This window comes from Prinia subflava, chromosome 29 (genome assembly GCF_021018805.1).
Source record: "Prinia subflava isolate CZ2003 ecotype Zambia chromosome 29, Cam_Psub_1.2, whole genome shotgun sequence".
NCBI lineage: Eukaryota > Metazoa > Chordata > Aves > Passeriformes > Cisticolidae > Prinia > Prinia subflava.
This window is the reverse complement of record NC_086275.1, coordinates 185,388-206,048: the sequence shown is the minus strand read 5'-3', so window position 1 is coordinate 206,048 and position 20,661 is coordinate 185,388. Positions and strand designations below refer to the sequence as shown.

The following is a 20,661-nucleotide window of genomic DNA, read 5'->3' as shown; positions in this document are numbered from 1 at the left end:
TCAGGAAGTGCTGACACACAGAAACCTGTGGGGTTTCCCCTCCTGGAGAGGGGCTGTGGATGATGGAATACCAATATTTTAACAGAGATTTTTTATTGTCGTCTTCTTGGGCACAGCAGAGCTGGGAAGCAATTTCCTTTGTGCTGCTCTTCCCCTCGGGCTGTGGAGGTGTAAAACATCCTGGCTGACATCAAAACCTCCTTTTATTGAATAAAAGGTGCCTCCTTTTGCCCTTTCCCACGGAATTGGCTGTTGTAAAGGACTTGGATCGAGAAGCACTGGGAGTGAGGCTGCTCTGTCTGGAGCTGTTTGTTTGCCCGCAGCAAACATCTCATTTAACTCGGTTTGGGCTTGTAAAGAGAAGCGACGGTATAAAAACAAAATTAAGCGTTTGTTTCACAGCTGAGAGAATAAAAACTGTGAATTCCATTTCTCTACGCAGTGAATTTTACCCTCCGATTTTAACGATCTCAACCTTTGCAAACAGGAGAACCTGGCTGGTTTCAATAATGCTGTTCCGAGCCGGGGCTCTCCACTAGGAGGCAAAACGCAGCTGGAAAGAGGTGGAGGCTTGGGAACCACGAGGGGTCACGGCAGGTGCGGTCACTGTCCCTCGAAGTCACCTCCGGAACGAACAGCAAGCGGCTGTTGCTAAATATGAAACCACACAAGCGTTTCCAGGGTGGATTATTGCAGGACAAGGAGTTCAGGGTGGGGTGCTGGGGGTGCTGGGTGTGTCCAGCTCAGGAAAGGGCTCTTTTTCAGCTCTGGGGGACAGAAATACTAAACAAAGAAAATAAAAGTAATCGTGGCTGGATTTAGACTTGGGAATCGCGGGATGGTTTGGGTTGGAAGGGACCTTAAAGCCCGTCCAGTGCCACCCCTGCCATGGCAGGGACACCTCCACTGTCCCTGGGTGCCCCAAGCCCTGTCCAACCCAGCCTGGGACACTTCAGGGCAAACCCAGCTCTTCTGAACTTGTTTCAAACGTTTAGAACACCTCAGAACCATGAGATAAACCACTGGGATTATCTTGGCACAGGTCTTGTTAATTGTTTGATTTCAATTGACTTAAAGGCATTGTTGTTGTTGTTGTTGTTGTTGGGGTTTTTTTGGTTTTTTTTTCCTAGAAGAAAAACCTTTGTATGGCACTCCAGCCCAAAAAGCTTTTCCCAGGAATTTGTGGCCATTGTTTCTCTTCTATTAACATGTGGTTTTGTGTCTGTCCAACCCCGCCATTGTCACAGCATTTTCCATGCCGGGATTCAAATTACAAACATTAATTACATCATTCAAATGCCTTAAGGAACCTGTGTAGTGGTTGGAGCACGGGGCTCAAAGTCAGCCCTTGTGAATGCTATTTCTGGCTCTGCATTGACTCACTCTATAATCTTGATCAATTTATTTCTGACTCAGAAATGTTAATTGTCCCACTTGACTGATAAATATTCATGCCACAAGTGTTGTGGCAAGCGCTTCCTGAATGAGGGTGGTGACAAATGCTCACGTTAGGCTGTGATTTGAGGGTTGCAAAGGAGGATTGGGTTACCCAGGCGGGGTTTTTTATTCAGAATCACAAGTAGCTCATTGTTCTGACTCCAATCTCCAATGTTTCTGCAGCCCCTCCACCTGTAAACAGATGTTTTATCAAATTAATTAAATTGCTGCTTTCTTTTTACTAATGTGGCTAATTCTCTTCCGGAATCCAGATTTTCCACAGGGTTCGATGTTTGGTCATGCAAGGCCTGCAGTCAAACTGAGGAGAAATGTTGGTGTTACAATTTGGATCTCAAATATCCAATATTAGTATAGATGAATAGAAAACAAAAAATATTTAAAACAGGCATTGTAGTATGTAGGGATGATTGTGCCACTTGTGCATGCAAGCTTTTTTTTCTAGCTTAAAATAGTTCTGGCACAGAAATTAAGTGATTTCTTCACATTTGTCATGGGGAGTAAACAGAACACACTGCAGTTGTGTCTGTGTGGTTTCACTCTGCTGGTGTTGCTGGTACTGAGCTCCTACGGCGAGCACAGTAATGAAAAAACACAATTTATATTCTCATGGCTGTTGATGGGAGGGCCTCATGGTGTAAAAGGCTCCTTTACAGCTTTTGGGAAGCAAAATGCTCATAAAAATAGATTTATGTGTGACGGAGATGAGGCTGAAGTCACAAAACTCCACCAAAAAGAGTCCAGGCCTCCAGATAAACCCTAAAGTTGAAGCGATGTCCAAACAGAACGAAGGTAACAAGATGAGAAGGAGCTCAGGGGGACCCTGTGGCTCTGCACAGTCCCTGACAGGAGGGGACAGCCGGGGGGATTTGGGATCTGCTCCAGGAACAGGGACAGGAGGAGAGGGAACGGCCCCAGGCTGGGCCAGGGGAGGGGCAGGGGGGACAGCAGCAGGAATTTCTCCATGGAAAGGGAGCTCAGGGATGGGAACTGCCGAGGGAGGTTTCGATCCCCATCCCTGGAGGTGTCCAAGCGATTCCTGGAGGTGTCCAAGGGATTCCTGGAGGTGTCCAAGGAGTTCTGAGCTGGGGACAAGGCGGGCATCGCTCGCCGGTGGGGCTCGGTGGTCTGGGGGGGCTTTCCCAGCGTGACCGACCCTGACCCTGCCATTCCCATTCCCATTCCCATTCCCATTCCCATTCCCATTCCCATTCCCATTCCCATTCCCATTCCCATTCCCTTTCCCTGTCCCCGCTCCCCTCACGCCGCCGCCGCTCCCTCTGCGCCCGCCCTGCGCACGCGCGGGACGTGCGCGAGCGCGGGTCGCGCCATGGAGGCGGAGGGCGGGAGCGGCGCGCGCCGCGCCTGCGCAGCGCCGGGGGTGGGGTTTGGGGGGGGACGCGGGGCGGGGCGGCCGGGCCCGAAACGGAGTCCGGGTTTGTTGTTGTTGCCCCAGCGGCTCCTCAGTCGCCTCAGCCGCGCCGCCGCCGCCATGTCCAGCCCTCAGGAGCTGCCGCAGCACAACAACAACAACAACCCGCCGGCGGACGGGACGCACGGCGAGCCCGGCCTCAACAGTGAGTGCGGCCGCGGGGGCGCGGGCGGGGAATGGCGCGGGGGGCCCTGAGGGGCCCTGAGGGCCGCGACCCCCGCGCGCCGTTCCGGGCCGCCATTGGCGGAGGACGCGCCGCGCGAGCCGCCGGGGGCCAATGGGCGGCGGCGGAGCGGGTATAAATGGCCCGGCAGCGGCTGTGGGGGGCACAGGGCCCGCGGCGGAGCTCGGGAGGGGCCGGGACCGGACAACAGCGCGGCCCCGGGCAGCGGCGGGGACCGGGGAACAGCGCGGCCCCGGAGCCCCGGGCAGCGGCGGGGACCGGGGAACAGCGCGGCCCCGGAGCCCCGGGCAGCGGCGGGGACCGGGGAACAGCGCGGCCCCGGGCAGCGGCGGGGACCGGGGAACAGCGCGGCCCCGGGCAGCGGCGGGGACCGGAGAACAGCGCGGCCCCGGGCAGCGGCGGGGACCGAGGAACAGCGCGGCCCCGGAGCCCCGGGCAGCGGCGGGGACCGGGGAACAGCGCGGCCCCGGGCAGCGGCGGGGACCGGAGAACAGCGCGGCCCCGGAGCCCCGGGCAGCGGCCCGGCACCGCCGGGGTGGATAAAACGGGCTCCGGCTGCTGTGCCCGGCGGGACCCGCCCCGCCGCCTCTCGCGGGGGCTGAGGGCCGTCGGGTCCCCCGAGGAGCGGCCCGAGCGCGTTGCGTGGTTACACGGAGTTTACCCGAGCAGCGACGATGGGGATACAGCGGGGTAGGGGGAGGAGCGTGGCTGTGGGAATGAGTTTATTCAGTGGCTGAGTCAATAGCACTGACGTGAGCTATTTCCCTCTATATCCGGCATCTCTGTCAGCTGCTTTGCTGCATCCTTTTGTTCGTGGGATAACACTAGTGAGGCACATCATGTAGGCTCTGGTACTTACTTGGCAAATGCTTTCCCTTCGGTATAAACACCTCCTTCGGTGTGTCCTTTCATCTCTAAATTTTAAGGCTAGAAGAGGTGAATAAATTGCATCAATGATTAACTGTAACCCCCGTGGTTTACGATGAAGTTTTGCTGACCACAAAATCAACTCTTCGTTGTTTTTCCACAACTCCATGGGAATTGTATGAAAGAAAGAATAAACTGTGCCCATTTCATCACGCTGCTATTGTGTTGTGGTAACATCGTGTGATAACCGTGGCACCTTAAACAATGCTACCTGAGCCAATAATTCTGACAAATTATTCAGGCCTGTTACACTTAAATAACAATTAGGCTGTCGAAGTTGCGACACGCCGGGCGCCTGGCTCGGTGCTCACTTCAGAAACGACCACATTTGCTGCCTGTGTGTTTTATTTCTCATTTTTTCGGTGTGGTCACCCTGTGGGGCTCTTTAATCTGCTGAGAGCTCTAAGCCGGGCATGGCTCTGCCCACGTACAGAGGCTCACCCAGCTCAGAGATTGCTGCAGGAGCTGAGCACAAGGCAGGAGAGGAAATGTTGGACACTCTGCGAACAAAACAAATGCACCCCGTCAGCTCCACGCATTCAGATGTTCAGCCCCTGCACAATGCTTTGGTGCATTTTCTGCCGCTCTCTCAGCTTTTCACTGAGCTTTTCAGGCTAATGAGCTCAGACACCCATTCATGGTGCTCTGTGGGTCGTTTGTGCGTGTTTAGGGCCTTTTATTCAAAGATCCCTTAGCACTTGGAGGGCAGAAGAGCTGGGAATAAAACTGGTAACCTGTGCTTTGTTGCGTTCACAGAGATAAAAAACCCCCAAGTTGCTTGCTTTGGGAATTCTAGATGTTTCCTGTATTTTAATTATTATAGAGCTCTGTTACATATTGACAAAAAGAAATCCCATCTTAGGCAAGAGCCCATCTAGCTCTGTCATGGAAAATCTGCTTAATAATTACCATTGTGGGAATCTGCTTGGCTTTCTTTTCCTTTCTTTTTTTTTTTTTTTTTCTTTTTTTAAATTAATATTGTACTTCATTGTAAAAGTGATATTTATTAGTTTATTCAGGTTGATCATGCCTCAGACTACTTCTGAGCTACTACTTTGGAGTATTTTTATATCTATAAAGTGCATACAGGTATTTTTATTTATGTATTGCCTTTGACATCTTCACTTCATGCACCCAGCTGAAATCAGAGGGAATAAACAAAGTGAGACCCATCTTCCCCAACATGTTTAGCTCCTGTTAAAACAGCCCACCAAGTTATGGAAAAACAGATTTAAAGTCAGTGCATATAAATTCATAGTGAAATAATTAGCCATAGAGCAAAGCCAAAATTCAGACAATTTTGGGACAAAACACCATTCATATGAACAGTTGTTTGGGGTTCTTTTCTTTTTGTTTTATGTGATTTGTGAAGGGAGGAGATGCTGCCACATTTCTCAATTCTACCACTCTTAATTCCACCACTCTTCATTCCGCCACATTTCCTATTTTACTGTCAAGTAGAAACATGGTACAAGTAAAAGTTTTCAGGCAGGTGATTAATGTAACTTCCTTAGTTCTCAGAAAAGCTCAGGGCAAACCCCACTCTCTGTCATTTGGGCAGTTTATTCCATCCATTCCTGTCCATCTCTTTAAAGCAGCAGAGATTTGTGTCCCAGGCTGGCTGTGGGAGTGGGAGCGTGCTGGAGCCTGAGCAGGTTCTGCTCCCTCGAATTTTGAGTCACTCCCCGTGAGCTCAGCTGGGAACGTGCTGCTCCTCATGTCAGCTCCTGCTCGGCTCCCGGGGACTCTTTACTCACAGCACAGTTTGGGATTTCCTCTTGCCACGGCCACAGCATGTTTTAGATAAACACGGAGTTTGGCAACCTGAGGGGAATCAATCAAAATTAAACCAAAATTGGATTTGTGGCAGTGGGTTTAGAGCTGTGTCACACTGAGGGGGTCTGGTCACCCTCTGGGTGTTGCAGTATCACAGGAACACACAAATCCCCTCACACCTTTGCCCTCTGCTGATGTTTTGAATCATAGGTGGCTTTGCAAATCCTGGTTTTCCAATAGCCACAAGTGGTTGTTGGGGAATATAAAGCTTTTTTTACCTAACTTTTCACCACTTGCTAACTGCATTTGCCACCTGCTTTTTTGCAGGTGTGGCCTGTTGCTGCTGCAAGGCAGAACAACCTCCCTGCTGAAGCTCTTGGAGTTTGGCACTTTTATTTAGGCATTCAGACACCAGCAATCATCACCAGTCTAGAATAACACGGCCTCTGTCTGATGCTGACTGAGCAAAGCTGCCTCTCCCCAGTTAACACTTGATTATCTGAGTGTGCAGTGCTGAGCTGGTGCCTGGGCACTCCCAAAATTCCCTCTGTGAATTCCCTGTTTGTCTGGGAATCATCAGACATCACTGCCGTGGCATCATGAATAATTGGTGCTGAAGGTGAATTCTTCACCAAATCAAACTTGAAAAGAGGCTCATTATCAAACTTCCCTTCCTGTGTCACTGATGGGGCTCCCAGAGACAGAACCATGCTACAAAAAATAAGTGCAAGCCCTCCCAGGTGCATTTCAGAAATCAAAAATCAATGTTAAAATGTAGAATTCGGACAAATAATGCTCAAAAAGTAGTGTCAGATGTGGTGTTTGTAGCTTCAGGCTTGCTTTTCTTACTTGGATATTTTTACCTCAGGGGGGAACATATCCAAACTTTAAAAAATAGTCAGCTAAATACAAAAAAAATCCTGAAAACTTCAGCCTTCTGCAGGTGGAATAAACTAAATTACACAGGAATTGTGGTGCCAAATACCTCTAAAACCTGTTTGTTTCCAATTGAAACATATCACTAAAGAATGTATCAGTACATACACTCTCATATTTATTTAATCTACACATAAAATACAAGAGAAATACCTTTAAAAATAAAAATCCTCACTTTAACTACCCAGTGTGTGAACTTTTTAGCAGCTGCTCTTGTCATCCATGCTACACTCTTTGTTGAATCTTAGTGCAATGGGTAAAACTACCAAAAATGGGGAAAAAGCAATAAATTGGAACTTGATGGGAAATGTTTGTGAATGGGAGCTGAGAATGGCAGCCTGCCTGATTTATAGAAAAATCAGGGCTTGATCCAAGGCCTTTGGAAGCAAAGGAAAGGAGAATATAAAGAATAAAGGGGGGAGTTTTGTAGTAAGGGGCAGCGGGATGAAAATTCTGTTTGAGAAAGGAAAGTAGAACACAGAGTGACATTTAATGGAATGATCCATCGTTAATTAAATCTCCAAACTGCAGAAAGAGATGAAAGCATTAATAACTGGGGAGAAAGGGGACATTTTCTTGACCAGCTCCAGAGTGAGGGGGAGCAGCAGCGCAGCTTCCAGGGGTGTTGTGATGGAAGAGGAACCCCGCTGCTGTCTGTGCCGTGTTTGTGCCTCCCCAGGGCAGCGGGTGTTATCCGTGTTATCTGCACCCAGCACTGTCGGGGCTCCCCTCTGCTCCCCTCGATAACCGGGGGTGTGTTCTGTGTCCCCAGGCTGTGTTCTGTGTCCCCAGGCTGTGTTCCATGTCCCCAGGCTGTGTTCCGTGTCCCCTGGACATGTGTTCCGTGTCCCCAGGCTGTGTTCCGTGTCCCCTGGACATGTGTTCCGTGTCCCCAGGCTGTGTTCCGTGTCCCCTGGACATGTGTTCCGTGTCCCCAGGCTGTGTTCCGTGTCCCCTGGACATGTGTTCTGTGTCCCCAGGGATGTGTTCCATGTCCCGGGGCTGTGTTCCGTGTCCCCAGGCTGTGTTCCGTGTCCCCGGGGCTGTGTTCCGTGTCCTGGAGTGTGTGTTCCGTGTCCCCTGGACATGTGTTCCGTGTCCCCAGGGCTGTGTTCCGTGTCCCCAGGCTGTGTTCCGTGTCCCCAGGGCTGTGTTCTGTGTCCCCAGGGCTGTGTTCCGTGTCCCCAGGCTGTGTTCTGTGTCCCCAGGGCTGTGTTCCGTGTCCCCCGGGATGTGTTCTGTGTCCCTGGGCGTGTGTTCCGTGTCCCCCGGGATGTGTTCTGTGTCCCTGGGCGTGTGTTCCGTGTCCCCCGGGATGTGTTCTGTGTCCCTGGGCGTGTGTTCTGTGTCCCGGGGGTGTGTTCCGTGTCCCCGGGGGTGACATCTGGGCTGCCCCGCAGGTTCCTGGGTGGAGCTGCAGATGAACGGCAACGGCAACGGGAACGGCAACGACGGCGGCAAGAACGGCGGGCTGGAGCACGTCCCGTCCTCGTCCTCCATCCACAACGGGGACATGGAGAAAATCCTGCTGGACGCCCAGCACGAGTCGGGACAGAGCAGCTCCAGAGGCAGCTCCCACTGTGACAGGTACGGAGTGCTGGATGTTCTGCCCCTTTTTTGGGAAGCTCCAGAGGGAGCTCCCACTGCGACAGGTAAAGCAAAGCAGTGCTGCCTGCTCTGCCCCTTTTTTTGGGAAGCTCCCACTGTGACAGGTAAAGCAGTGCTGGCTGCTCTGCCCCTTTTTTTGGAAGCTTTTTCTCGGGGGAGCAGAGTCTGCTGTGCTCCGGTGTTTGGAGCTGTGTGATGCTTCCACTTGTAACAATCCAAAACCACACGTAATTCACAATACTGGCAGTGTTCCCTGCAAGAGCAAAGGGATTTGCAGCTTTTCTGCAGCAGATGAACTCTTGGGCAGTGCTTTCGTTGCTTTAGGGAGCAACTGTCAACACTGTCGAGAAAGGTAGGATTATAAATTTTAAAAAAATGAAAAGATGAGGGGGTTGGGAAGACTTTCTGCTGCTGGTATTTGGGATTTGAAGGGTGGTGCAGTCTGTAACTCGGCTGAATAATGTCTAGAAATGCATGAGTAAATGATTCAGCTGAGATTTATCTACACTGATGATTCTTTATCTGACAGAATGACCTAATGAAATCAATTTTTCTTCAGCCCGTCACCTCAAGATGATGGACAGATAACTTTTGATGTGGAAATGCACACAAGTAAAGACAGTAGTTCTCAGGTATTTTCTTCCTTAACTTTTAAAATTTGTAACTTGTGGATATTTGATCTAGGCTTGAGGAGTGTCAAAAGGCTTCAATTCTGTATTAATTGAAATTTGATTTAGAGATGAGTAGTTTTGGAGTGAGTCTCTGTGTGTACAGCTGAGAAATGCCTCTTCTTTAGCAGTCCTGTTCCTGTGTCACCCTGCTGGCTCTGGGCTCAAAGCTGGGTGTGAAATGTTGATATTTCTCAGGAGATCTCAGTGATTGCTGTGCAGACACTCACACGACTGAGGAATCTCCAAACACCAACTGAGAGGAGACCAATGCTCAGCTCTTAATTCCATCATCCCGTAGAATTTGCTGTCTTCAGCAGTACAAATAACAAGCATTCGTGGAAGAGTGAAAGTTTTAATTTAATTTTGTCAAAGACCTGGAACTGTTGCAGTTGTGCCCTGAGAGCCAGAGGGGTCTGAATGAAGGTGTTGGTGAGCTCTGCACCTCATTTGTGACTGAGCTCTTTGATCTTTCTGTGCTTCTCAAGGTTGGAAGTGGTTTATCTTATTTTCATAAGAGTTACTCAGGAGACTCTTGTATTGTTTTAATACAAAGTAGGAATTAAAGTCAGTGGTGTTCTCTTCCTAATTTATTTCTTTTCTTACATGGCAACATTTGCATCTATTGATGTGAAGTTAAATCTTTATATTCAATTAGAGTGAGTGCTTGCCTTTCCCTCCTGCATCTGGGATTCACCCAGTAGAAGCTACTGGTTGCAAGTAATAAAAATTTTAAATAACTAATAACACCTTTAAAAAGTCAAAATACTGGTTTTGGAACCTTTTTATTTGACTTCCCACGTTTTTAGTCATGTTCTGTGGGCTTTAAATGGAATGCCATCAACCTAATGGGGTTTTTTTTCCATTTGTAAATATTTTTTTGCACAGTTCTGGTTTATTACATTTAGGATTAAAATAATCCTTTGTTTTAGTTATTTAAAAAAAACAAACAGCATGCAATGATGTGGAAATCCTGGATATAGTCATAGAATTTGTGGTTTCCTGACTTCTGCTGGCAAAATCAAATCTCTTTGAAATAATCAGCAGTCCAAGAACACTTGCTGGTTTATCAGGTGCCACCATTTGGTGCTTATCGTGTCACCACTGTTGTCACTCTCAATTTAACACCCTGAGCAGTTGCTAATTGAGTGTTACAAGGTTTGTCCCCTGTGTGTTCCAGTCCGAAGAAGAAGCAGCAGAAGGAGAGAAAGAATTGGAAATTTTGAAGAAAAGTGCAGACTGGGTGTCAGACTGGTCAAGTAGGCCTGAAAACATTCCTCCCAAGTGAGTCCAACTCTGCTTTTTTTAATGAATATTAATGTATTTTAATGACTAGATGAAGGAAAGGATCACAATCTCACAATCAAAATAAGCTCATCTTGGGAAGAGATTGATTTCTCTGTGGGGAGGCTAAAAAGGTCAAAACAACGAAGGTATGAAAATCCAAATAGCAACAGAATGACTTGAAGTGATACAAAGGCACAGCAAGCTGATTGCAAGATTTCTTGACAAAATTAATGGGAGAGCTGGGTTTGTGGAGCTGGGATTTACGGGATTTAGTCTTGGCTTAGTGAATGGAACAGTGCTGAGCAAGTCTCCTAAATTCTCTGTCCCTTTTTTCTTTCTATGTAAAATATGTAATGTTCATCCACAGAAGGGGAAACCTCGAGATCCTTGAGTGCAAAGCATTTTTATTAAAGCAGAGGATGCTGTCTAAATGTGGCAGACTTCTGTATCTGTGTTTGGAACAGAAAAATGAGGCCTCTTGCTAACAAATCCTGAAATTCCCTCTCTCTGCAGCTCCTGCTCGCTTTGTGTCTGTTCTGTCTAAGTGGTCTCTCCACAATCCCTCCTCTTATCACCTTTGGTTCCTTACTCTGTGTAAGGGATCTTGGACTTTGATCTCTAGCTCTTTCTACTTAAAAAAAAAAATAAAATGTTCCTACAGAGATCTGTGTGTTTGTATGCAAAAAAAAAAAAAGAAAAAACGGCAAAGAAACAAAAAAGTCTTGTTGAATTTTTCCCCCTCCCTCCCCCTCTTCTTGCAGGGAATTCCATTTCAGACATCCCAAACGTTCAGTGTCTCTAAGTATGAGAAAAAGTGGAGCAATGAAAAAAGGTGGCATTTTCTCAGCAGAGTTTCTAAAGGTTTTCATTCCATCTCTGTTCATATCTCATGTTTTGGCTCTGGGACTAGGGTAAGTATTAACCTAATTCTCACTTCAGCTTTTGCTTTTGCGCTTTGCTTGAATGTCAGGGCCTGCTGAAAAGAGCTTTTTGTAGAAAAATGATTTTTGTCCCTCACCCAAATTTGGTATATTTTTACAAAAGCATGAAAACTTTGCAACAATTAAAACTTTACAGTCTTTAATGTGCTTTATTTCTAGAATGAATCAAGTTATATTGAATATCCATGCATGAGTTTGCAAATAACCTTTGCAGTTGTAACATGTGCAGTTTGATCAGGTTCCTTCTATTTAAATTCTTTAGGTTCTAAAGGGGAAAATTAGAATAGATGAAAAATAACTTTTACTGACCAGTATGAAACTCCACTGTACAGATGATGATGCTGAGGGGGTGTGTGTGGCACAGACTGTCATTTCCAGTTGAATGCTGCATTGTGATGTATTGAAAGTCAAGGTTTGAGTATTTAGAGAAATGAAATATTGGATATGTCCTGAAGGATCAGCTGTGCCTGTGCTCAGCAGTGTTTTCATTGCCTCTGTAATCCCACATAATCTCTCATTTTGCCTAAATCCTTACATTCTGTTTATCCACCTGATGTTCTTCTGGGATGGGGCATGGGCTCAAAACATGGTTTTATTGAGCTTTGTGTTTGCTTTTGTGGATACAATTCGAATATCTCTTTAAATTTCTGCAGACCATCTGATAAATTAGGATAGATGTGCTCAAAACACAATTTTATTTAGTTTTGTGTTTGATTTTGTGGTGCACTTCGAGTGTCTCTTTAAATTCCTGCAAACCATCTGATAAATTAGGATAGATGTGCTCACAACATGGTTTTATTTACCTTTGTGTTTGGTTTTGTGGGTGCACTTCAAGTGTCTCTTTTAAATTCCTGCAAACCATCTGATAAATTAGGATAGAATATGTGAGGATGCACCGTGAGATGTTCGTACCACAGGGAGATCCTGCATTCCTGCAGTGATTTAAATCTTGCTGTGCTCAGTGTTTGCACAGATCCTCGATGCTCAGGGGTTTAGGGCTCCCTGTCCATGGGTGTTTGTTTTACCCCAGGTTTCTGCAGTGTTGCTCCTCAGATGTCACAATCCAGGACATCCCTGGAGGGTTTGGGGACAGGACAGGGGGTCTGGGGTCTGTCCCAGGGGCTCAGGCAGCCTCACACAGAGCCCAGGAGGGCACTGCCTCTGATCCCTGCCATGGCAGTGAATGCCCACAGGGTGTGAAGAATCACAAGCTGAGAGAATTCAAAATAAGCAGGAGTTAGTTTATCACAGAGTGTAAATGGAGAATTTAGGATTTTTAGTGTATGGGCTTGAAGAGGCAGGATGGAGGAATTGGGGAGTGGTCCTGCCCTCCTTGTTCTTGTTCTCATCCCCATTTTCTGCTGAGCTGTGTCACAAGGATTGGTTTAAAGTAGAAATGCCAGGTTAACACAGGCAGTGAGGATTGGTAAGATTCTGTAAATACTCAAAACACAAAAGCTTTAGGACTGGGGTTTTCAGGTGAGCCTGGGACTGCAGGAAAACCCAATTTGGGTGAGCACTGATCCCTCCAGCCTCACCCAAACCTCCCTGGACGTGATTTTACAGCAGAGAAGTGAAGCCTGTGGATGGATTCAGCCTTGAGAGAGGGGTGGGGGCAGCGGGAAGCAGGGAGTGCTCTGTGCCATCCCACACCCTTCTCCTTTTTATTTCAGCATCTACATCGGGAAACGCCTGACCACACCCTCAGCCAGCACCTACTGAGGCTCGGAGTGCAAACCTGGACCCCTGACCCGTGCAGGTGTTGCTGTCTCATCCAGTACATTTGACTTGAGACCATTTTAAGCATGACCCTGACTCCACCCTCCCCTTCCGTCTCCAGGTTTTTGCTAACTCTGGAATTCAGTATTGTGTTGGAACTCTGGTGAGGTGTTTGGCTATCCACATTCTTTCCCTCTCTCCCATTTTCCCCCGTCTCCTGGGCCTGCAAGACACGGCAGAGTTGCTGGGTGGAGTTTACAACTTGTCTCTATGTTGCAAGGGCTTCTCTCAATGCAAAATGCCACCAGCAAGTTTAATTTTAGCAGTGATGCTGTTGCCTCCTTAGTGCAACCTGACTTCAGTTGCAGTTCAGTGCATGGTGTAAGTGTTGACTGCATGGTGGTGATAAAACAGTGTCTTGAAAAGGAAATCGCTGGAGTGGAAGAGAGTTTTTCTTTTGTAAAAATTTTTTAAAAATTCCATTTATTTATGGAATAAACTAAGAAATCGCTGGCAATAAAGATCCAGTTTAAATCAGCTTTTGGGGGGAATTTGCTCGGCCCCTTTCATTGGCTAACAAACACCATTTGAATTACAGGACGCAAAGACTGCATAAATTTTAAAGTAGGATAACTAAATCCATCAGCATATTTTAATACTAGGCAATTGTTGTAATCTTGTCTTTTCTATGAAGTCAGCTCCTTATTCCTTGTAGGAAAACCTGTCTGATACTTAGGAAACATTAGAAAAATCGCATTGTTTGCATGTGAAGAAGCTTTTTTTTTTTCTTTACCCATTTTCTTAAGGGAAAATTTTCGACGTGAAATTTTCCTTTTGAAAGTAGTTCTGAATTAAGGAAAAAACCCCAACAGCTGTAGTGTAGGTAGGCTGTGTGTAAAAGGAGATTATTCTGTTTGTGGTGGAACCATTGACAGCTCCAAGGATCCGGCAGGAAAAGCGTTTTTCTCATCCTCGGGGGGGACAATCTTGCAGGTGCAAAAAGGTTCAGGAGTTTTAAAAGCTCTGCAAAAATGAATTTTCAATATTCCTCTCTCTTATTGTTTACTGTACAATCTCCTTTTTGGGGATACTTGGAACCTGCAAGTCACTTGTGATGTCTCATGTTAGGGGTAGATTTCTCACTGATGTTGTTGAATTTTATCTTAGGGAACATTAAAGCCTTGTCCTCCTTCAGTGACACTTCTTTTCAAAATGTGAAGCTTTAGTACCAAATTGTTACAAAGCATCGGGACGGTCACGTCCTCAAATAGATTTTATTGGATTTCAGAACATGTAGCATGAACTCTGAAGGATAGAATACTCTTTTTATATATATATATATATGAATATATATATAAAAATATGATATAGACTTTAATACTAAGTATTTAGGGAACCAATGCTAATTTTAAGACTAGCAAAAATCTCGTTTAAATAAAAACTTTAGTAGGCTGACTTGTAGAAAATAAGAAAACCTCGTCAGCCATTTGGAGAAAACAGCTACCTATAATTATTTGCTTGCATCAGACTTTATAAAGTTAATTATTTGATAGAGCAATGATTGATGCATAGAAGCTAAATCCCAGCTGAGATTTGGGTTAAAAAAAAACTTTAGTTAGTTCCCAGGAAGTGAAAAAGTTAAGTATGGACCCACTGCTACACTGTATTTATTTTCATTCTCTACTCCTGAATGCTGTCAGAGAATGCTTCAGGGTGGACAACAAATCCTCTTGAGCAATCTGCTTTATTTTCTTCTTTTAGTTGTGAATCCTTAGTGGCACTGGAGCTGCCCAAAGTGCGGGTTTGTTTTGGGGCTGGATATTGGGTTTCACCAGAGGTGGGGGTGGGTGGAGGGTGTTTTAGAGAGCACCAAAATCTTCATTTTACAGCCCTAAAATCCGAGGGGACAGGAGAAAGGCTGGACCGCTCTGAGTTCTGACACAGCACCTTGTTTTGTATGAAATGGAGGAGCGGAAAAAGAGATTTTTTCCTAAGTAGGGAACACTTTTTAAAGAGCAAAACCCAATAAATCACCCGTTTCTAAATAAAAAGGTGATTTTTCAGAATATCTGATCAATAACAGTGCAAGCTTGTGGCTGGAGCATGAAGAGCACTGGTGGGATTTGAAATAAAACCTGTGAAAAAGCCCCGTGGTCGCTGTAACACTGGCTGGGATCAATGCAATATTTATTGCAACCCTCTTCTAAGCATTGCAGGAAAATCTGCAGCTTCCAGTTTTACAATGAACAGCAACGGAGTGTTGGATCATTCCAAAAGGGGTTTCAGTTCCTGAGAGTGGAAGTTTTGTTAAGATAAATGTTGTTTAAAAAAAAGCTTTATACCTGTTTACAGTTTTGGAAAAAAAAAAAAAGGAAAACAAAACAAAAAAAAAAGTAGGCTTTGTTTTTCTTACACTTCAGTGAAAACTGGCCTAGGCTATTTGTAAATAGGATCAAGAAAAAAAAATGCATAAACTCGCACATTCAAGATGCAGGCTGACCTAACTGCACAAATACAGATTTACTGACCGTTTTCAAAAGTGAAAGATTGTTCAAAATTCAAATTTTTTAATTGACCTTTGTCGAGAAAGATTGGAGTTAACTGAGCCAAAGTGATTATGCATTCTTCATAAATTAGTTAGCACTTTGTACCATTATATACAGTTTACATGTATAAGTTGTAGCTTACAAACATTTTGTGCCATTAAAGCTCTCACAAAAGTGGTTGTCTGAAATCTCTTCGTGCTGCGCCTTTCTTTGCTTTCTCCTCTCTCCCTTTTTTTACAGGTCTGCTTTTTAAAATGTTTTATGGAACTCTTGTTCTGGGTGACACGAACATTGAAGCTGCTGTTTATAGACTGGAATAATTTCTTTTTTTTTTTGGAAAGATCACTTGGGTTTGTTTTTATTTTGTTTTTTAGTGACCTGGGATCATCCGCTTCATTTCCTGAAGCGCTTAATAAAAGTATTTCCCCTGCTTGGCCTCGTGTACCTTCTCCAAATCCTCCAGTACCTTGTCCAGGAGAACTCTGAAAGGAAAATAATGTGGTGGCATTTGAAATGTAAAATAGAATCACTGAGATTTTGTATGATTGGTCAACTCTATTGTATTCCTTGTATTTCTCTTCTGTTCCCTAATTGTGTTTAATTTGCAGATTAAAGAGGAAGGGAGATAAACCCTGATTGTTAATCTGCCTCCATGTTCTTGGTGCAAGAGCAGGGATTATTTCTATTTGTCCTGAGGAGAGTTGTTCATTCTGATTTCTGGTACCACCCAATTGAGTTATTCTTTTCTATATTTTTAATCTGTAAATCCAGAACTTTGTGGAAATGGGAGTTTCTTTTTTCAGAGGAATAAGAGATAATTACAAACCCTATTTTCAGAAAGTTTCTGGGACTCACAGTGAAACTTGGGCCTGAACTTTTGAATTGCTTCAAAACCTTTTTAGTCATAATGCAAAAATAAATACGAGATCATCTTGCACAAGGCAGCACTTTCTTTGCTTTGGGATTATTCTGGTATAAATCACATTTGGATGGAGTTGGGGACTGTCTTCACGTTTCTTTTCATTCTTGTCCAAGAATTTCAGATTCTGGGAGTGTTTCTTCTTCCTTGACCTGTGTTTGAGTTCGGTGCTGGGACATTGTGTCCTCCTTACCCTGGATTCAGGCTTCACTGTACACATATGAAAAGCTTAGAATTTGAATTCTTTAATGGCAAAATTCACTGTAAAACGTTATTTATACTTTTGTGTGTGTGCATACCTGTGAAAATCCCATCTGCAAGTGAAGCCCTGTTTCCCTGGGGGTGTTTGTGGGATCTTTGCCTTGAGTTTGTGATTTGTGAAGACTCCTTCGAGTTTTGTGCCTTGAAAACCAAAATAAACCACCAGGATTCCTGAGCTAGACCCTGTAGTTCAACCAGCACTGTCAAAACAAAACAAAAACCTGCAGGTACTCCTGAAAAACCTCTTCCCCATGAAGAAGGGAAAGCTCAATTAATTTCCATTTCATTAGGCCCCTCTTTGTGAGCTGAGCTGACTCAGGGGGAGAGCGAAGGGCTCTTTTCCAGGGAGGAAAGTGAACATGACTGAACTCTGTGAGCCAGTGGAAAAAGGCAGTTTTCTATTTTAAACTGTTTCCTAACACTTTTCTGATAAGACTCAGAAGTTTGTTTAGAGGTTTCTTTTTTTTTTAGTGGCGCAGTTTGCATAATTGCTGTTTGTTGTCTGAAGATAAATCAGTGAATTTTAAGGCCCAGAAAATGCCTTATTCTGGTGTTTATAAAAAAAGAGAATAGTCCTACAGCTGTTGAAGTAATAGTGTATTAAATGTATAATTTAGGGTTATAAAAGGACACATCCTTGCAGAGCTGTGTGTGTGGAGTTGTGCTGAACCCACACCTTGAGCTGTTCCAAGCTTTAACTTCCACCTCAGTTTGGAGTTTAAATTTCAGCCCCTGGATCCTGGAATGCCTTTCTATGGAGCCTCTGACTCTCAGATGCATTTTCCTGTGTCTTCTAAGTAAGTGTTTTAATGAAAAACTGTTTTAAGACCGGTCTTACAGCCTTTTAATTCTGGCATGTAACCTGCATCTAAACACAGGCTGGGGTTGATTACAGAACTGTCATTTATCAATAGAAATAACTTCAAACTGCCAAATTTTGGGTGAAACATATTCCTCGCTCCTCTTTCCCTTATAAAAAATAAGAATTCCTCATTTATTTCCGCAGTGCCACGTGAGCTTTTGACCTAACAGGATGTAAACAGCGCCTGGTGGAATTTCAGCCACAAACTGCACCCCTGCCTCTTCCAGCTCGTTCCGTGAGCAGCACCAGGCAGCTCCTTGTCCTTTAGGGAGCTTGGTGGCACCATCCTCATTTTACAGCTGGAAAAACAAAAACTCCTCCTTGCTGCTGAAATCCTCTCTGCTCTTGCATTATTTCCATTCCTGAGCGTGCAGGTCGCTGCTGGGGTGTTCCATCCTGCTCCTCTGCATCCCTGTGCTCTCCCACTCCTCCCCTCCTGTTTTCCCTCTCTGCTCCATTCTGCTCAAACACCTCGAGCCTCCTGGAGGCCCCAGTGTTCAGTTTTGGTGACTGAACACTGCCCTGGTTTGTGTTTGGTGACCCCAGCTCTGGCACGGGGGGTTTTGGTGACTGAACACTGCCCTGGTTTGTGTTTGCTGGCCCCAGTGTTCAGTTTTTGTGACTGAACACTGCCCTGGTTTGTGTTTGCTGGGCGCAGCTCTGCCATGGGGGTTTTGGTGACTGAACACTGCCCTGGTTTGTGTTTGCTGGCCCCAGTGTTCAGTTTTTGTGACTGAGCACTGCCCTGGTTTGTGTTTGCTGGCCCCAGCTCTGGCACAGGGGTTTTTTGGTGACTGAACACTGCCCTGGTTTGTGTTTGCTGGCCCCAGCTCTGGCACAGGGGGGGTTTTGGTGACTGAACACTGCCCTGGTTTGTGTTTGCTGGCCCCAGCTCCTTCAGGTGGGGCTGTGGGTGCTAGGAGAGCTCCAGGTCTCCCTCGCTGTTATCTCAGGGCTGCTGTGTGACACTGGAGCTGGCACAGCACAGGGGTGGCCACTGCTCTGCTTCCACCTCCAAGGAGGGAGTATCTAAATGAATTTGCAATTTCACCAGGAACTGCAGTGCCAGGACAAGTGGGTGCAAACAGAAAAAGGGGAGATTTATGTGAGATATGCAGAGAAAATTGTTCCTGTCGGGGAGGGAGGCTCTGTCTCAGGGTGCCCAGAGGATCCCTGGAAGTGCCCAAGGCCGGGCTGGATGTGCTTGGAGCACCCTGGGGTGGTGGGAGACGTCCCTGCCATGACAGGGGGTGGAATGGGAAGGGCTTTAAGGTCCCTTCCAACCCAAACCATTCCAGGATTCTATGAAATGATCTGTCTCATTTATAGGTAGGAGGGGGATGCACACTAAATCAGAATTCAGCTCCAAATCTGGAACCATTCTGGATCTTTCTGTCTGAGAATTCCTCCTGAGGCTCTGGAGGATCCTTTGTGCCCAGTGTTTACTCCCAGTGGTGCTGGATAAGATAGAATTAAATTAATTGTGCTCTCAGCACAATTTCCTGCAGAGGGGAGGTCAGAAGGAGCTGGGCAGGGTCTGTCTGTGCTGCCCAGGCCTGGCAAGGACACAGCATTTCTGCTCTGGAGGCAGCTCCAGTCAGAGGATTCTTTGTAAAAACACAGATACTTTTATAAACACTGATAAGATGGGAACAAAGTTCCTGTCAGAGTCGGAATTGGATACACTGAGGTGGATTTTTCAGCTTCATCTTTGCACAGTCAGAATTAAAGCCCTGTAGTGTGTGAGGGCTGGCCAGAGCTGAAGCAGTGCTCAGATATTCTTTTCTTGCAAAGAATGGGACATAAAAATCTCTTTGTCCTCACAAGACTTTTAGGTGCTGCGAGTTAGTTGGGTTTGAAGCTGTGCCTGGAGTACAAGAATCTCCTTTAGGAGAGCCTGGCTGCTCTCCTCACATGAAAAGGCAGGAGACGCCCCAGACTTGCTCCCACAATTACCAATTGTCGCTTCATTTCGGAGTGAGCAGCAGGCAATTACAGCTGCTGCTTTCAGAGCGCTGTCTGACAGGTAGGAGAGGGCTCTGGGCTTCCTACAAATTGCTTTAATGGCTTCAGCTCACAAACAGCTTTATGTGCCCATTTCCTCCTCCTAGCAGCTGCAGTGAGCATCTCTGGTGTAAAATACACCGGGTGCACTTGCAGGCACTGCAGCGTGCCCCAGTCTGGTGCTGGGCTTTGTTTCTGCGTGCTGAAAATCAGATCTTGTCTAGTTCAATTCCCAGGTACCAGGGAAAGGCAGAACATAAAATCCCAGAATCACTGAGGATGGAAAAACCCTCCAAGAGCATCACGTCCCTGCTGTGTCCCCACCTTGTCCCAAGGTGCCACCTCCAGGGATGGGGATCAAACCTCCCCGGGCAGTTCCAGTCCCTGGCCACCCTTTCCAGGATGAAATTCCTGCTGCTGTCCCCCCTGAGCCTCCCCTGGAGCAGCCCGAGGCTGTTTGAGCCCCACCTTTAATTTCTCTGCTGTCTTTTCCCAGTCTCGCAGGCCTGGCTGGGCTCTGTGGCTGGAGCTGAATCGCTTTCACTGCATTTGGCACAGAAACCCCAAAACTGCATTGCTGAAACCCAAATCGGCTGCACTGTTGGAACGAGTTAAAATCGAGGAGGAGGAGGAAGCTCCTTCCTCCCACTGAAATCCCTGAACAATACACGAAATCCCTGACCAAGAACTTCCACCAGGCGCTGTTTACATCACATTTGCTCAGAAGCTCATGTGGCACTGCGGAAATAAATGAGGAATTATTATTTTCTCCAGCAGTAGCAGGAAGCTCCAATGCCAATCACTGCCAGTAGTCTGCTACTCACAGATACCGGGCTTTTTGCCGTGCAAAAGGTTGTTTTCTGCCGTGTAAAAGGTGTTTTTTTGCCGTGTAAAATGTTCTCTTTTTTTTTTTTTTGCCGTGCAAAATGTTGGTTTTTGCCGAGCAAAAGGTGGCTTTTTGCCGTGCAAAATGTTCTTTTTTGCCGTGCAGAAGGTGGTTTTGCCCCGGCCGTGCTCCGTGCGGGTGTTTTATGCCCGTGCAGCGGGAAGGGCAGAGAGGAGGAGCGGCGGGATGGGAAGGAGCGCTCCTTCCTCGGGTGGAACATCCTCCCATAGGCTCCGGCGCTGGGTGACAG

At 46.3% G+C, this 20,661-nt stretch overlaps 1 protein-coding gene across 3 annotated transcripts; it reads left to right on the top strand.

Moving 5' to 3' along the window:
* The first annotated feature begins 2,850 nt into the window (after positions 1–2,850).
* Positions 2,851–16,122, top strand: BNIP3L (BCL2 interacting protein 3 like). 3 transcript variants are annotated; one of them, XM_063419985.1, is made up of 7 exons: positions 2,851–3,032; positions 8,111–8,278; positions 8,344–8,362; positions 8,878–8,950; positions 10,167–10,270; positions 11,035–11,184; positions 12,888–16,122. In XM_063419985.1, the coding sequence occupies exons 1-7, from the start codon at positions 2,948–2,950 to the stop codon at positions 12,934–12,936; spliced, it is 648 nt and encodes a 215-aa protein (XP_063276055.1). In that variant the 5' UTR covers positions 2,851–2,947; the 3' UTR covers positions 12,937–16,122. The 3 variants fall into 3 exon arrangements, with proteins under 3 accessions (XP_063276055.1, XP_063276054.1, XP_063276053.1); XM_063419984.1 differs by lacking the exon at positions 8,344–8,362 and having other exon boundaries at positions 8,111–8,297; positions 12,888–12,973; positions 15,854–16,122; XM_063419983.1 differs by lacking the exon at positions 8,344–8,362 and having other exon boundaries at positions 8,111–8,297.
* The last annotated feature ends 4,539 nt before the right edge of the window (positions 16,123–20,661 follow it).

Excerpts from the sequence above, each read along its gene's own strand:
- BNIP3L (XM_063419985.1), top strand. The coding sequence starts at position 2,948 with ATGTCCAGCCCTCAGGAGCTGCCGCAGCACAACAACAACAACAACCCG. Across the intron at positions 8,951-10,166 it reads GTAAAGACAGTAGTTCTCAG|TCCGAAGAAGAAGCAGCAGA; the intron begins GTATTTTCTTCC and ends TGTGTGTTCCAG. Across the intron at positions 11,185-12,887 it reads GTTTTGGCTCTGGGACTAGG|CATCTACATCGGGAAACGCC; the intron begins GTAAGTATTAAC and ends TTTTTATTTCAG.